The sequence below is a fragment of the Cucumis melo genome, chromosome 2 (genome assembly GCF_025177605.1).
Source record: "Cucumis melo cultivar AY chromosome 2, USDA_Cmelo_AY_1.0, whole genome shotgun sequence".
NCBI lineage: Eukaryota > Viridiplantae > Streptophyta > Magnoliopsida > Cucurbitales > Cucurbitaceae > Cucumis > Cucumis melo.
The window spans coordinates 13,213,667-13,231,240 of record NC_066858.1 but is presented as its reverse complement, the minus strand read 5'-3'; the positions used below and the strand labels follow the sequence as shown (position 1 = coordinate 13,231,240).

Below are 17,574 nucleotides of genomic sequence, written 5' to 3'. Positions count from 1 at the left end.
TTATCTTTTGTTTATTAAGAAAGTTTCAAATTAAACATATATTCATCAGACTATTCAATTTTCATTCTTCCCTCATGGTTGATATAAAAAGACTCCCTACAAACAAACTTTTTCTTTTGTAGTTCAATGCATATCTTTCTAAATAAAGTCATTTCTTTTACAAAAGAAACTAACAATTTCCAATATAGAATCAAACAGATTCACCTTTTAACTTTAAACCTAATTATGTTTTATCAATATATCGAAAAATAAAAAAGAAAAAGAAGAATGAGGAATTATCCGAAAATAACTAGACAGAATCTCAAAGATTTTATCCCAAAATTTATTCTCTATATTTTGAGTTCAACATTTGGTCGAATCACGTACATATGGATGTATCATCCTATCCTTTGCATCGAGCAACTAAACTAACATGCATCATTTTAAGTAAATTGTGTATCAAAAAAACAAAAACTACGTCATTGTTGCTAATTCAATTATTCGTAGAAAAGAATTCATGGCTTTTTCATTTTTCCTCTTTCAAAATGTTATACTTGAAAAGGTTTGAGTTTTGCATTGGTTTGGTATTTATGTGCGTTAAGACATTACAATTTGAGATTTAAGTTTTGTTTGAATTTAGTGTCTATGTTTTATAAAGTTTATATTGATTTTGAGTTGATAAGGTAAGTTTCGTGGGCGTAGCATTGTTTTGTGGTCCATGGTAATTTGTGTCGACGTAAAATGTGTCTGAAACAATAACATAATGTGTGATGTATTTGTAAGGTTGTATAAGCGTGGTAGAGGGTGAGTTGTATTGGGCGGTCCCAGAACACATTCAACCTGACCTTTTAGTAAGTAATTGGCAGTAGTCATCTTTCAAAAAAAGAAAAGAAAAAGAAAAGGAAAAAAGTGAGAGGGGGGGAAAAAGTCTAAAGTAACCCCTATTCTCCCAACCATATTAAGCATTAAATTTAGAGGAAGTATTATGTGCCATCACTACAGCTGTGCCAGAATATGGGTTTGAACATGAGAAACGCGTACATGAGCATGGGTTTTGCCCGCCACGGTTTGCTACTTAAGTACACAATTCCCATAACTCCCGCTTAAAATACACTAATTTTTACCTATTACCCTATACAATGTATTTTATGTATTTATGTATAGGGAGAGGGAGATAAGTGTGAAAAGGAAGGGAAAATGGGAGAGTGATGAATCTGCTCTTGTTCGGTCAACTTCTTTACAAATCGCCAATTTGGTTTCTTCATAGCATTTATATAGGCCGGCCATCGAGAGAAGTTGGACCAACTGATTTGTTTGTTTGTTTGTTTTCTTTTCTTTTATGTTCTATATATAGACTTCCTCACACACACTAAACTTTGTAGGATTTGTCTTAGAAAGAGAGAGAGAGAGAGAGAGAGAGAGCTTTAGGACAGTTTAGAAAAGAAAACATTAGCAAGTGGAAGATAAACCCATTTTTCTCCCTTTTTATTTTGTTTTTCTTTTTTAAATTTCTCTATCAACTGAGATCACTTCAAAACAAGAAGATTACAAGATTCAGAGTTTCGGTTCTCTGTCGTTTTGTTCTTTCTGAATTTCTCCGTTTCTTCAATATAAGGAGAAAAAAAAATACACACAAAACAGAGTACTGAATAGCTGTGTGTAGCTTGAGAAATTTGGGATTTAGCAATGGTTGCTCCATTAGCATCTTGGCCGTGGGAGAATTTGGGGATGTTCAAGGTAAAAAAAAAAAAAAAAAAAAAAATTCTAGAAAATGAAAATGATGGATGAATGTCTTCTTATTGATTTTGCATATGTTTAACTTTTTTTTTTTTTTAAAACTGTCTAATAATGCAGTATTTGCTATATGGGCCACTGCTTGCAAATGGTTTATATACGTTATATGAAGAAGGGAATATCATACACAATTGGTGTCTCCATATTCTTTTGATCTCTTTACTAAGAGTAGGAATTCATGTCGTTTGGAGTTCTTATAGCAACATGCTTTTCTTAACAAGAAACCGAAGGATTCTTCAACAAGGAGTTGATTTCAAACAAATTGATATGGAATGGGAATGGTATATTTTTAATTTCTACATTCTAAATTATAACCTAAACCCCATATGATTTCTTTTTTTTTCTCTTCCCAACTCCCCCAAATATTTACTTTTTTCTTTTATCTTCATAATTTCAGGGATAATTTCTTGTTACTTGAAGCTTTAATGACTTCCATGATGGTTTATTTGTTCCCTTCACTTGGAAATCTTCCTCTTTGGAACACAAAAGGGTTAATCGCACTTCTGATTCTCCATATTGTAATTGCAGAGCCATTGTTTTACTTCTTCCATAGATTATTTCACTCCAACCATTATCTTTTTACTCATTACCATTCTCTTCATCATTCTTCCTCAGTCCCACAGTCTTTTACAGGTTAACCCTTCAATTCTTTTAACTTAAATATCTTTTGGGTTGTTGCTTTTATATTTTCATTTTTAATCTTAAATCTCTGAAAGTTTTGTTTTTCTTTTTCTTTCCCCCCAATAAAGCTGGAAATGGGACAGTTCTAGAACATCTTGCGTGGAGTATCGTAATTGGAGCACCAATTGTTGGAACATTTCTTCTAGGATATGGATCGACTGCTACGATTGCTTGTTACGTTTTGGTATTCGATTTTCTCAGATGTTTAGGGCTTTCCAATGTTGAAATTGTCTCACATCGGTTGTTTGATGCAATCCCAGTTCTTCGATATCTTCTCTACACCCCAACGTAAGAACTCACTACTTATTTTTCCTTTAAAAAAATAAGTGCTTTGTCGATGAAATTGAAAGCCCCTCTGGATTGCTGACACCTTTGCCTCTTCTTATTATATAAGTCGCTTTCAACATTAAAGAGTGACGTTCTAAAACCACATAAAATAGAAAAAGCAAGAAAAAAATTGTATACACACACACACATATTTTTATATTTAATTTGTTTGTTTGTATATTTGTTTTTACAATTGGTCAAAACTGAAAGAGTCATGGTGTTGATTGGGGGACTTTATTAGGTACCATACACTTCACCATACAGAGAAAGAGACTAATTTCTGCCTCTTCATGCCTCTCTTTGATGCTATTGGAAACACACTTCATGAGAATTCATGGAAATTACATAAGCAGAATAGCTTAAATGCAGGTCCGTCTCCCATTCCCCTCTTTAAAATAACTCGAATATTATTGTCTAAACTGCATTTAATCATTGTCATTTATAATAATAACTTAACTTAATTGAGTTTGGGGCTTTCTAATGCCCACTAGTGCCATTAAGATAAAGTATGATTGGACAACAGCAAAAAGACAGTTTTCTTTTTCTTTCTTTCTTTTTTTTTACAATTTCCAGCTTGATTATTGAATAATTGTCATTAATGGGCGGTTACAACTTCTCATTAAAGAGCTAAAGTTGATAAAGAGATACGGCTCTCACGTTAATGCGTCTCGAAAAAGAGTTGTAAATTGTAGATTTTAGGAGTTGAAGCATTTATGATAATGTTATCACATTATTAGAAAGTTTTTAAGGCAAAGTAAATAATAATAATAATAATAATTTATTTTGTGTTTGTTTGTTTGTTTGTTGAAATTAAATGACTAAAAGAAAAAAAAAAAAAAAGAGACAAATATTAGTAGATGAAGAAATTGAATTTAAATAAATTTGGCAGGCAAAAATGGGAGAGTTCCTGATTTCGTATTTCTAGCCCATGTGGTGGATGTGACTTCATCAATGCATGCTCCATTTGTATCAAGATTCTTTGCTTCACGTCCCTTTGTTACAAAATTGTCCTTGTTCCCATCTTGGCCCGTTGCCTTCATTGTAATGCTCATCATGTGGGGTCGCTCTAAAATCTTCCTTTATTCTTACTACAATCTTAGAAATTGGCTTCATCAAACATGGGTTGTTCCCAGGTTCGGATTTCAGGTAACTGCTCAAAAGCCCATCCTCGAATACAGTGTAAAAAGAAGATCAATTCGTTTTTGTCTTCTGCTAACTAATTGTTTGTTTGTGTTGTTGTTGTATTTGTGTTTGTGTTTGTGGTATAGTATTTCTTGCCATTTGCAAGAGAAGGGATTAATAAGCATATAGAGGACGCAATTTTGAGAGCTGACAAGCTGGGGGTTAAAGTCATAAGTCTTGCTGCACTAAATAAGGTAGGTCTTGCTGACTTTATTATTTCTTTACTTCTGATATAATATTGAAATGTAAATTCTGATCATCTCTGAATTGGGTTGGTGGGGGAAATTAATATCTTTCTGTGAGGTTTAATCTCTTTATAAAATAATATATATATTGTGTGTGAGAGGACATGTATCATGTTCTTTCATTTAAGACTTCTGCTCTTAATTAATTATTTTACCTCTCACATACACAATATAATATTATGTTTTTCTGACTCACTCCTAAGTCCTATCTTCAAACATAGAGCAATGCAATAAACTTGGATACATTTGCTATCTAGTCTAGTCCACATAGCATAAAATTATTCAAAAGTATTCAAAAATGGAGTTTTTAAAACACGTTTTTAATCCTTTAAAATTAATTTAACATTTAATTTTATTTATTGTTGTGCAATTTTATATGTTTCTCAGTGATGTTAAAAATTTCAAAAATGATTTCAGCATTTGAAAATTAAATTACTTCTAAATATAATAATGCTTGACTGTAAAATGATTGGTTAAACATCATAAGGTTCACCGGTCGGTTATACATTTTTGTTTGTTTATAGCATGTTTGAGAGTGATTTTAGAATGTTTAAATCATTTTTGTCATTTTTAAATTAGTTCAATACATCATTCATAGTTAAAATCGTGATTTTGAAAACAATAAACTCGATTTTAACGATTTCTTTAGTTATTTTCTTTAATTTATCTTAGCTTCTTGAATTTTAGCAGTGAATAATCTGTGTTTGTGGTTTAATTTTTGGATATACAGAATGAAGCATTGAATGGTGGGGGAACGCTTTTTGTAGAGAAGCATCCAAATCTTAGGGTAAGAGTTGTGCATGGGAATACACTAACAGCTGCTGTTATTCTCAATGAAATTCCAAAGGATGTTAAAGAAGTTTTTCTAACTGGGGCAACTTCCAAGCTTGGAAGAGCCATTGCTCTCTACCTTTGTCGAAGGAGAGTTCGAGTCCTTGTAAGTCTCTCTTTCTTTGAAAAATTATTCAATAAAGTTGTTACTGTTTTTCCTAATAATTTATCCTCTCTTTCTTCTTCTCCAAATATAATAACCTTCACGTTTCTTTGTTTGTTTGTATTGTGAGTATTAAAATTTCATATATCATTATTGGAACTTGGAGTTGAATCTAAATTTAAATTAATAGATTAGAGGAAAGTTGAATCTTTTGATTAATGTGCTTCTTTAATTAACTAACATCTTTATTTTTCCTAAAAATTCCTTGTAGATGCTTACACTTTCCACGGAAAGATTTGAGAAAATACAAAAGGAAGCACCTGCAGATTGTCAGAACTACTTGGTTCAGGTTACTAAATACCAGGCTGCTCGCAATTGCAAGGTAATTATACTTTATATGTATCTATATTACATTTAAAAACACTTCTTAATCACTAAAAAACATGGTAATTAAATAAGTATTTAAAAAATACAACTTACTAAGTTCATGTTTACGTGTGATTTCAAAATCGTCAAAATTATAACTTTTGTTGTTTTACATCTATTTATGGAAACGCCTCATAATCTTATCCTTGTGACATAATAATGATAACAGTGATAATGATATGGATAAATTTAAACAACCAAAAGCCTTCAGCTGTATGTTTTCTTTCTCTCTTTTACGACGCATTAACTGATCATGTAAAAGTTTCAAACAGACATGGATTGTTGGGAAGTGGATCACTCCAAGAGAGCAAAGTTGGGCCCCAAGTGGAACTCATTTCCATCAATTTGTAGTCCCTCCCATCTTAGCTTTCAGAAGAGATTGCACCTACGGCGACCTCGCTGCCATGCGATTGCCCGAGGACGTTCAAGGCCTTGGCAACTGCGAGGTATTTAACTAATTTTTATGATCTCTTATTTTGATACCATATATATAGATGTTAATGTTACTCATATTTTTAACGTTACAGTATACGATGAGCCGAGGAGTGGTGCATGCATGTCATGCAGGGGGAGTGGTGCACCATTTGGAAGGGTGGACTCACCATGAAGTTGGGGCTTTAGATGTGGATAGAATTGACCTTGTTTGGGAGGCAGCACTAAAACATGGCCTAAAACCAGTCTCCACCAAATGAAAATATAAAATCAAATAAATCTTACCCTTTTTCTTTTAATCCTTTCATTGCATTAAATCAAAAAGCAAAAAAAAAAAAAAAAAAAAAAGGTAATTACAAATATGATTTGGTATATGTGAACTAGAACCAGTGAATTGAAGCATTAAATTTCAATATTGCAAAGCCCTTTTTTGTTCTTTGCATCATGTTATTACTTACTATATATGTGTGTGTTTTGTCAACAAAATTAAAGAATTAAAGAAGTAGATGATTATTCTCAATACTTGTAATTTGGATATTCACAGTTTTGTTTTCCTTGACTTTGTTTCTTCTTCCATTGAAGATTTGTAGTGTATTTGAGCAAATGTTACATTTAACTCATCCATTTAAGATTTTGAATTCACGGTTGATTTAGCTTTATTTTAAATCGAGATAATTTATAAGCAATTAAGTTTTTTAAAATACTTTATGGTCACACAGATAAAGAGCTTATTAGGAAAAAAAAAATTTAAAAGTTCAACTACATTTTAACTTATAATTTTTTTTCTCTATTTAAATATAATATTTAAAAGTTATAGCAAAATTTTGGATTTTATCGATAATTTCTATCATTGTCTATCAATACCACTAATAGAAGCATATCGGTGTCTATCAATGTCTATTATTGATAGAATAATATGAAAATTTGCTATATGTTATACCTATTTTGTCAAATTTGCTATTTTTGACAATTTCCAAATAGATATGTAAAGTAATTTTTTATACAATTAATTTTCCAAACAGAATTTACTATAAATTATAAAAAATTATACAATTACATATTGAAAAAATAGTATGCGGATCAGACAACAGACACAATGTCAAGCACAATGTCACACAACAATGTATCCGACAAGATAACAGTTACAAAAACATGTAGAAAAATAATGACATAAGAATTGGTAACTTAATACAAAATCACCTACATCTAGAGACAAATTTCTCAATGGAACGAAACTTTATTATATAAAGAGTTTAACAATCACAACGAAATTACTTATCTAACACGCGAACTCCCTCTTTGATAACTCCCTGTATAGCTTTCTTTTCAACCTTTTAACTTAAGTCTCTCCCTAAGCTTGACCTCCTCTCACTTTCACAATATATGCTTCTTCAAGTTTTGTTTGAGATCCCCTCAATAATGCATAAGCTTTCCCTAAGAGTGAGATCCCCTCACATTCACTCTATCGAACTAGTCTCGGCAACAAGCACAATAATTTTTCACTATCAATACATGAAGGTTGAAGCTTTAATAATCCCTAAGCTCAAAACACGTTCAAACACACATTAAATTGACTTGCTTCAGAAATATATTTTAGAAATAATGAATATTAATTGCAAGAGAATAAAGGAAGGCGTATATGACGGAAGAAACAAGATCCACGAAATATATGAAAATCAATCTTTCATATATGGAAAGAGTACTATTCATAAAGGTCCTCGATGTTTTGTCGTTGACATGTTGTCCATCATGTTGCTCAAACTTTTTATTTTAATAAAATCAACCAACCAATGCATTAACACGTAGAGGAAATAGTGGTACTAGTCCGTTACTTCTCGAACGGTTTTGAACTCTATAAAAAAAATTAAAACACTACATTTTGAACAATTGAGGACCCATTGCCACTAAATAATCCAAGGCAAATTTGGTTAGTTTTACTCAATAATACTTTGCATCTGTATAAATTTGCATCGTTTGGGAGACACAGTGCCCCTCCTAGTCCCATTCTAATGTTAACTATTCGACATCACGAGACTAATTAGTAAAATGTATATAATAACATTGAATCAAAAATAATTTTTTATGGCTTAAATACATTCTAAGACAAATTTTTTACAATGTTTAATTATAATTTTTTTGTTATGATAATTATAATTATAATCATTTAGTTTGGTCTACTCATAAAATATGATATTCTCCTCACTAATATGTGAAAACAAAGATGAGCTACCAAAATGTATGTGTTTGTTCCTTGATTAGTCAAACCAACGAGACAATTACAAATATAACCTTTAGATTTAAAGTATCAATATATATCGTAACATTTTTTATTTATTTGTCTATTTCAATTAATTTTAATTTTTAAATAGTTAGTAGGTTTGGTTTATTTCTTGGATAAATCTAAAGTGTTTTTTTGTTAAGAAAGTGGAGGAGTTTTACATTGACAAGAAAAAAATTAATTTCAATATTAAATATTGCGACGTGTCATTATGAGAAGTCGTAAGGTTTTCTTGTTTTTTTTAGAAAAATGATGAAAATTTATGTTAAGAAGGAAGAAAAAAATTTCATTATTTTGGAGATGGATATAGTCTTAGGTTGAAGAAATTTTTTTTTAGAAAGTTTTTTTTTAGACCATTTAGTTTCCTTCATCGTTTGCAGACCATTTAGTTTCTCTATTATTTATTTATTTCTTAACTACATTTGTATTTCTTACTCTATATATACATACAAGTTCTCTCTCGTGCTCACAACAATAGGCCAGTTTGATGTTTCAATAACATTGTTGGTAGTTTGATTTTAGAGATGGAAGAGTTGAAAAGAAAAAAGCATAACTTAATATAGTATATATGTGTCCATCAACTCAATAACTCAAAACACAAAGTTTGCTATCAAGCATTAGTTGGTGAGAGAAGAATTGAAGAAGCAATCAACTATGTGCAGGCAAAAAAAAGTTGGAAAAGTTCTTTTTTCCACCAAAATTCATCGAAATATCAACTTTGAAGCACAACTAAATTATTAAAATCATTAAATGAACATGAATGGGACTTTCTAGAGACATAATATTTGCTTTTCCTTTATTTTCCGTGCTCCTATTATTATATTATTATTAAACTAAACTTTATTTATTGTTATATTTCATTGCCACTTTTTAAATTTCTATTATATTTTTTGGTGTTTTTTATAGGTGTAAATAAGAACAATATTTATTTGATTCAGTTGCATATAAATTTTGCGTTTAGTCAATAATTTGTTTGTATGTTTATCATATTATATCATAAAACATTTCTTTTGCCCTTTTTTTTCCTTTTTAGTGATTAGTTTATCGAGTTAAAAATTGTAAATTTAAATCAAAATATTAAATAAATAAATAAACTGTAAATTTACGTTTAAACAAGTTAAGAAAAATATATTTATCCTATTTATGGTGTCTTAAACGTAAAATAGCATAGATTTGAAAAACAAAATCTAACTTAAAAAAAATCTCATGTAAAAAGAATCACAAACAATATCCCAACTCTCCTCCCTTTTCTTTTGTTTTCATCTTTTTTTCTCTCTCCTCTTTGTTTTTGTTTACTAGAATTTTGTTGTAGCAACATGGTCAAAGTTATCATTTAAATTTTTTTCTGTTTGTAGAATTATTTTGTTTTTTTTAACATTTTTTTATGTTTCGGAGATATTTTAGGTAATTTCATAATCAAAATCATTCATCGAATCATTTTTTCTCTCTCAAATTATAGAATATAAGATATAAAAAAGCTATAGCAGAATTTTGATATCAATGATAGAAACTGATAGACTTCTATCACTGTCATCGATAGAAACATACCAGTGTATATCAATTTCTATTATTGATAATCTAAAATTTTGCTCCATATTGTTAATATTTTGTCAAATTTGTTATTTTTAACAAATTCTCTTGTGTTTTCTTATTTCTTAATATCACCAGGTGAATATTTTTTTAAAATCTAATTTTGGCAAAAAGAGTATTTTTTGACCAAAAATATTAAAAGCATAGTCATGTCATCCAAATTAATTAATTGATTATATATACTAATTGTACCTTTGGTTAGTGTTTTAAATTATAGTTTATTTGGCTGTTTTTCAAGATGGTATTTTGAGACTTTTTAGTAGAGATGTTAAAAAAATACCGACTAACTAGATCAACCCGAATTACCAAGCTAGATTGGGTTGCAAATTTTCAAAAATTGTAAATCCGATAAGTGTTATTAGCTAGGTTTAGGAGTTGGGTAGGGTTGTTGGCTTTTTGAAGGCTTTTTACTCCAATTTTGAATGAATTTGAATGTAAGCCTAGATCTTACCTGAACTTACCTTCATATATTTGAAGGTAAACATAATTGTATACCTTCGTGTGCTTACCTGAACTTACCCAACTATCTTACAAATTGGATAATCTTACCAAATCTCTAATTATAATTTTTTAATCAATAAAATAATAAGATGAATGAGTCTACAATTACTGCTATATCTATAAAAGAGCGTAAAAATGTATTTGAATATCTTGAGTCTATTGAACGCCAATCTTTGATAATTTTGTTAGCATTGAATTGTTTGCAAATGGATCTATTCAACGATGTAAAAGATTATAATGTCATAAAAGAATCAAGTAAAAAGAGTCATCTAATTTCAATTAGGAATTTGTTAGGACGTTCAGGGGTGGTCCCTCAATTTGTGAATTTTTGTTCATTTTATGACTTCATAACTCATAATCCGATCTCCCTAACTAAATATTTGCAACTTGACAAGTTAAAACAGACTTTTGAAGTACTTAAATATTATTTAATGGATGAAAACGGGGGATTTTTAATTTCGATCCATGCAATAACATCGTTTTCAATACATTTAACTTGAATTGCCATTTTCTGCGTCATAATTATCACAATAATTATTGTGAAGAAACACCTACAAGAATTAGTCTCTCCTGCCATTACTTCATCAAGACCATAAATATGAGCAATGTTGTCGCCTACTTGAAGTATAGGGTATTTACAATTTTTACTTCTCTATTATATTGCTCAATACGTTCACGGATAATATTACTAATTTCATTTATTTGAATGGTTACCATGAGTATTTCGTAATTATCTTTTTTGAAGAAGGACTAATCAGTTAGTTATTTCTTTCATCGTCCCAAACATGCCAATATTAGCACCAGATGGTACTCTAAATTGATCTCATTGTTCATACGAGATTTCTGGAGAAATTTGCACTACAAGAGAGTGGGGGATTCCCGATGCAAGATTACGTTGGAAGAAGCTAAAACAACGTCGAGATCCCTATTCTCAATGTCTTTTACTGCGTCGGGATGCATGTCGGAAGAAACGCATCGGGAGACAAATTCCCAATGTATGACCAACACGGCGTCGGGAATACCTCTCCCGACGTCGCTTATATCGGCGCAATATAACGCGTCGGGAATCCCTTTCTTCCGACGCAGTATACCACGTCAGGAATACCTTCATGCCGACGCAATACCAGTGTCGACAATATAAGGCGTTGGGAATACCAATAGAACTTTCCCAACGTGTCTCATCCTATTCCTGACGTTGTGCTGCGTCGAGAATACCTTTTTTATATGTATTTTTTAAATATATAATTTAACTTTTTTTCTAAAATATTTTTGCTTAAACAAGTTCTCTATTTGTATGAAATAATGACATTCGTTTTGGATTAAATTAAAGCAAATTTAATATAAATTAATAAATTACGAAATATTCATAATTCAAAAAACATAATAGTGTAATAATAAAAACAAAATGTAGTATTCATAATACAAAAAAGCGCAAACAGTCATATATCTCTTAACGAGTCTAGCACGTGCCATTTTATATCGCATGTCCTACATTGATACAAAGGTAACTAAGTTTAGTACATATATCCATATCATAACTTACATACTATCATTGCAAAAACTTGAATAATGGGAATATATATACGTACCGAAAGCTAAGGATCATGTAGTGGTCCTTGCTGTGCCCGAGTCATGTCCTGTATCAGCTTTCACATTTGTTCCATTTCTGAAGCTAACGCTTGGAAATTTCTATCTTGCAATTCAATCCATTATCTTGCAATTCAATCCATTCCAAAGCTTGATCAAGTTTAGCTTGTATTTGAATCTCTCTTTCTGTGGTCGATTGAGAACATGACGTCGTGGAACTACTCGCACTCGTCGTCTTGCGGGCCTTCGACTTGGGTCCCCAACCAAGGCCTTTTGAGTAGCCTGGTCGTCTACTCAACACCTAATCGCATATCTCATCCTCAGAGAGTGGTTGACTACCCTCTGGGGTAAGTTGAGACTAGAGTTCCAGCATTTGATTCTGTAACAAATTTAAAAACTAAGTTAGGTAACGCAAAAATATATAATGAAAGAGGATAATTAATAAGGGCATAAAAGTTCGTTCAATAACTTACATGCACATCCTCTACGTCCGACGATATGAATGTTTCGGCTCGAACGTGTGTTTCCTGAAACAACTCCACACGGTCGACCGACTCCCCTTTTTTCTTAACGAGCTCGTGCTGTCGTTGTAGAAACGACTTTGACCCGCTGCTATGATTGTAAAGCTGCTTTTATCTAGCAGCCTTGTTCGTCCGTGATTGCTTCTGCATGAAAACAATAATATTATTTATTTCTTATACATATTAAAAGTTTGAATCCTAATTAAGCTTGACAAATTAAATACCTGGAATGCACAGCTTATGTAGTGGTCATAGAGGAAGTGTCAATCCTCATGACGTCCAACCAATACGTTTAGTGGGTTGGCACGAGCCTCCTCGGGGTCGCTGTACTTTTCGAAGTGTCTGTGACAGTCGCCCAGGAATTCCTTAAAGGTGGTGAGCATCTGATGCGCCCATTGACAGCAACGTGGCGCTCCAACTCTAAGAGTTGAGATTGCGCACGCCTTCTAGGAGTCGGAGTTGCAGGTGGTTGAGAAGAAGACCCTGCTTAAAATGAAAGAAATTCTTAGACTCACCCGTATTGTCGCCCACGGACGACGATTCTCCCACAAGGTTATCTAAATCGTTCTCAAACTCGAGGAACATAACGTCCGTCTACAGAAAATTATTACGTCCATATGATACAATGCCTGTGAACACAGATAACAAACATTCAATAAGCAAATACGAACACAATCAAATATATAAAATACATAAATATGTGGGTACGTGGGTTGTCACTATAATTCATCGTCGTCACTTGCATGTGACAAGTGTTCATCCACATCGTCGATGAAGTCGTCAGTGACATGACATACAACCGGTCTTTCAATGATTGTGGGATCAACGTCAGTCCTGTAGAGAGTGTCATCCTCAATGTGGTCATCCACTCGGTTGCTTATAACGATTTCTAGTACATTAATGTGGTCGTTTTGAACATCCTCTACTTCTGGCACGTCCCATATATGCTTATTTTAGATGACTTGCACAACTTTCCAATTGCTACCATTTTTTGGGTCATCTACGTAAAAAACTTGATGTGCTTGAGTCGCAAAAGTTACAGGTTCCTCCGCATACCAAAAACAGACGTGTTGACAAATTTGTACCCTAGTTCAACGTGTGTTCTTGGACTTTTGTTTAGGTCGGTGTCATACCATCGAAACTTAAATAGCCATATATTTCTTCCCAAAGGATATTGTACGCGCAACACTTCGTCCAGAACACTGTAGAAATTATTGTCGCTACTTTCACTTGCATTGCTTTCACTAATATCCACTACTCCACTGTTTTGAGTAGTACGTCGAGAATTAAGCTCAGATGTTGAAATTTCAAACCACCCACAATGCATCCATTGTAACAACGGACGTCAAATGATGGTCCACCCTCTAATGAGCTCCAATTTAAATTCAAATATCTCTTGCATGGACACCTTAATCGTCCGTAAGCATCAACATAAAACTTGGCAAATTCTAAAAATTGGATCACTCCCTGTCTATACTCAAGGGAGAACATATTTCTAATTTTCATCCAACCCTTGTCCATCGTTTAAGTCCCTAAAACATAAATAGGTTTGATTAGAAACATATCTCTCTCCCTCTCTCCCTCTTTCCCTCTCTCACATCCATAACTTACTCCACTGAATTTTCACTATTTTTCAGTAATATAAAATCTCTCAAATTTTTCACTAAAACTAACTTCAAACTACAAAAGCTACCATAACTGCAAGATAGCCAACACAACGTAATTATTAATAAAAAAAATATTGTATCTTCACATCCTACCCACCCCTTTCAACAACGTTATGCCTTAACAAGCTATTCTACTACCAAAACTCTTGAAACCATCCCAAACATAAAAAAATTCAAAACAAAAAATGTTACCATAACTACAGGATAGTCATCCCAAATAGAAACAAATTCAAAACAAAAAATGCTGCCATAACTGCAGAATAGCTAAAACAAATATTAACACATATTACATTTTCAATTCAAAACCCCCTTCAAATTTCAATTCAAACATAACACCCCCCTCCCTTTCAAATTTCATTTCACATAACACCCACTCCCCTTTCAAATTTCAATTCAAACATAACCTCCCCTCCCCCCCTTCAAATTTCAATTCAAACAAATACCTAAAAGCCATAAAACAAATTTCAATTCAATTCAATTCAACTTAAAAAAAAAAACCCTAAAACAAATTTCAATTCAATTCAAATTTCAATTCAACAAATTCAACACACATTCAATACAAAAACACAACATACATTCAATGTAAAAATAGAAAAATACCTAAAACAATTTTTTTTTAAAAAAAACCCTAAACTATCAACCCTAAACCTAAAAATTTTAGATTTTAAACTTACCTTAATACACGACGGTAGACGGCGGCAGTGGCAACGACGGCGAGGGCAACGGCGACTGAGCTCAGCGACAGGGCACACGACGATCGTCTCTCCCTTTCTTCTTTTCTTTTTCGTTCTTTCGGTTCTATGATTCATAGAACTGAAATGAATTTAAAGGGGATCTCCCGATGCATCACGAAAACGTCGAGAGATCCCACTTATGGCGTCGGGAATTAAGGACCTCTTCCGACGCATCGATCCTTATTCTCGACGTCGTCCCCGACGCATAAGGCAAAGCGTCGAAGATACATGCCCGTCGTAATTAATTCGTTGTAAATTACGATGAGGCTTTCCCGACGCACCATGACGGAGTCAGAAAAGATCCTTATTCCCGACGTCGTCTCCGACACATAAGGCAAATGTCGGGGATACATGTTCGTCGTAATTAATTCGTTGTAAATTACGACGAGGCTTTCCCAACGCACCATGATGACATCGAAAAAGATATCAGGAATAAGTACCTTTCCCTACGCCTAGAATAATGGGTCGAGAAAAGTCCTTTTGCCCGTCGACGATTTTTCTGCGAACGTCTTCCTCTACATTGGAAAAGTCTCGATTTCTTGTAGTATTGGTTCGTGGAGTTGAACTTGTTTTGATGTTGTATTTATATTGATTTGATGCGATATGGTTCGATCTCTAGAATTTGATCCTCTGATTCTTTCTCAGCTAGATGCTTACGCTTGATTTGAGAAAGCGAAGCACGTAATGTTTTTGAAGTTCGAGTCTTGGAAGAAAGTTTATATCTTCAAAGGAGCTTCAATGTTCGAGGGTTTTCTTGAAGTTGGAGTCTTGAAAAAAAGCTTGTATCTTCAAAGAAGCTTCAATCTTCGAGGGTGGTCGGAGCTTCGATCTTCGAGGGTGGTCGACTTCAGGAGCTGATGAGGCTTCTATCTCTTGAGAGTACTCTCTCGAAACCTTCTAGAATAAAAAATTTCCAACCTCCACAAATAAAGAGAACTCCTCTATTTATAGAGTTCCCTGGTGGGCTTTTATGGACTTGAGCCTAGACTGGTCCATGGACCATACCCATGAGCTCAATCACATAGATTTAAATCATATTTAATTTTAGACTAAATTAAGCTTATTTTTTGGGCTTAATTGAATTTTAACTCAACTAAATAATATTTAATTGAACCAAAATAATTAATTTGATCCAATTGCCATAAAAAACATGACATCATTAGAATTGTCCAATTTGTTTTTAAATTTAATTTGGGACACATGCCAACTTTTAGTTAATCTCAAATACAATTATTTTAGCAAATGACGTGACAATTTGTAATTAGTTCCAAAATTTCTTATTCAACGCTCATCCTCTAAAAAAGATTCTTTGTTGAGTAATAACTAAATTCTTTACTAAAATACTATTTATTATAAATATCAATAACCCATCGACATCAATTATGAAAAAAATTAAATGGCTATTCCATTAGTTCATGAATTCTATCTCTCTGAAGAGAGAGAGAGAGAAGAAATGCATATAGTAACGGAGACGAGAAACAATAAAAAATATCTCTTTTTTGTTGTAATTGGATCCTTTCCATTCTTTTTCGTTCCTATTCTTCTTGCCAAGAAAAAGGATACTTACTAAATAAAAGATTATTTCACTTCCGATAGTCATTTATTTAATGGGTGGATAGGCGTATACTCTCGATCGAAATCGTGGGGAATGCTGATCATTTCTACAAACTAAAGCCCCAATTCGTATTCTTTTGATATTATGCATTTTGCAAAAATGTTCTCATCAAGAATATCAATCAGGTGTATTAAAGTTTCTCAGCAATAATATAAACAAGTGAATGATTGACAAATTGTTAGAACTTTACCAATCATAGGTGTATTTAGTATGCTAGTCAAGCATATCTCAAGTACATCGATCAAGCACAATATTATCAAATATATTAGTCAAGCGTTATCAGCAGTGTATCAAATGTATATTAACAGAGTGAATGTAGGTGGAATGGTCAATGTTGTTATTTTCTAAAACAACGAATATGTAAGTTGTTTATATTTCAATAAGGAAGCTAAAACAAAGTCGCCACCAACAAAAAAATCTTGTAAACTAATTAAAAAAATGACTTGATTTCAAATATAACAAAATATTTATAAATATAACAAAATCTTATTTTCTATAAACCACAATAACCTAAATATTTTCAACCATATTTACAGTTTATAACAATATTTTGAGACATTTTGTTTTTTTATAAAAGTGATAGACATTGGGCTCAAACAATTCCCTTGTGGAGAATTGTGAAATTTTAAAAAATTTAAGAAGAAAATGAGGCAATCTCGTACATAAAATTTTAAACAATTCTCCTCAGGCATTGTGCATAAAATAACAAATTAGCCTTCAAAGTTCAACTACAGTGATCTGTGGCTCTCACATCTCTGATTCGAAGTCATTACACCAAACATTATATTGACTTTGATTTAATTCGGAATAATATCGTTAGCTAATTCCAATTAAGAATAAAGGGTATCTATACTCCTTCTCGCAGTTTTTTGTTATTTCCATAGAAGCTCCAAAATTATTCAAGGAGATCAGAAAAGAATGTACTTTTCAAAAGACTAAATTTTTAGAACACACGATTTGATAAACGCGTAGAAGCAGTGGTATTGCAGTAGGGTCCTAGTAATAAATTAATATAGAGACATTCTGAAGTAGACATCAGCTGCTTACAGAAAGATAAGACAAAGGAAGTCCTCAAGAAATT

The 17,574-nt window shown here is 32.3% G+C and overlaps 1 protein-coding gene across 1 annotated transcript; it reads left to right on the top strand.

Moving 5' to 3' along the window:
- Window positions 1–1,065: 1,065 nt before the first annotated feature.
- LOC103487308 (very-long-chain aldehyde decarbonylase CER3) lies at window positions 1,066–6,520 on the top strand. The gene is made up of 11 exons (XM_008445584.3): window positions 1,066–1,716; window positions 1,834–2,054; window positions 2,171–2,406; window positions 2,523–2,742; window positions 3,023–3,150; window positions 3,671–3,927; window positions 4,050–4,157; window positions 4,939–5,145; window positions 5,414–5,524; window positions 5,841–6,014; window positions 6,096–6,520. The coding sequence occupies exons 1-11, from the start codon at window positions 1,666–1,668 to the stop codon at window positions 6,258–6,260; spliced, it is 1,878 nt and encodes a 625-aa protein (XP_008443806.2). The 5' UTR covers window positions 1,066–1,665; the 3' UTR covers window positions 6,261–6,520.
- The last annotated feature ends 11,054 nt before the right edge of the window (window positions 6,521–17,574 follow it).

Coding starts and splice junctions, on each gene's coding strand:
- LOC103487308 (XM_008445584.3), top strand. CDS start 1,666: ATGGTTGCTCCATTAGCATCTTGGCCGTGGGAGAATTTGGGGATGTTC. Junction 2,743..3,022: donor TATCTTCTCTACACCCCAAC/GTAAGAACTCAC, acceptor GGACTTTATTAG/GTACCATACACTTCACCATA. Junction 5,525..5,840: donor AGGCTGCTCGCAATTGCAAG/GTAATTATACTT, acceptor AGTTTCAAACAG/ACATGGATTGTTGGGAAGTG.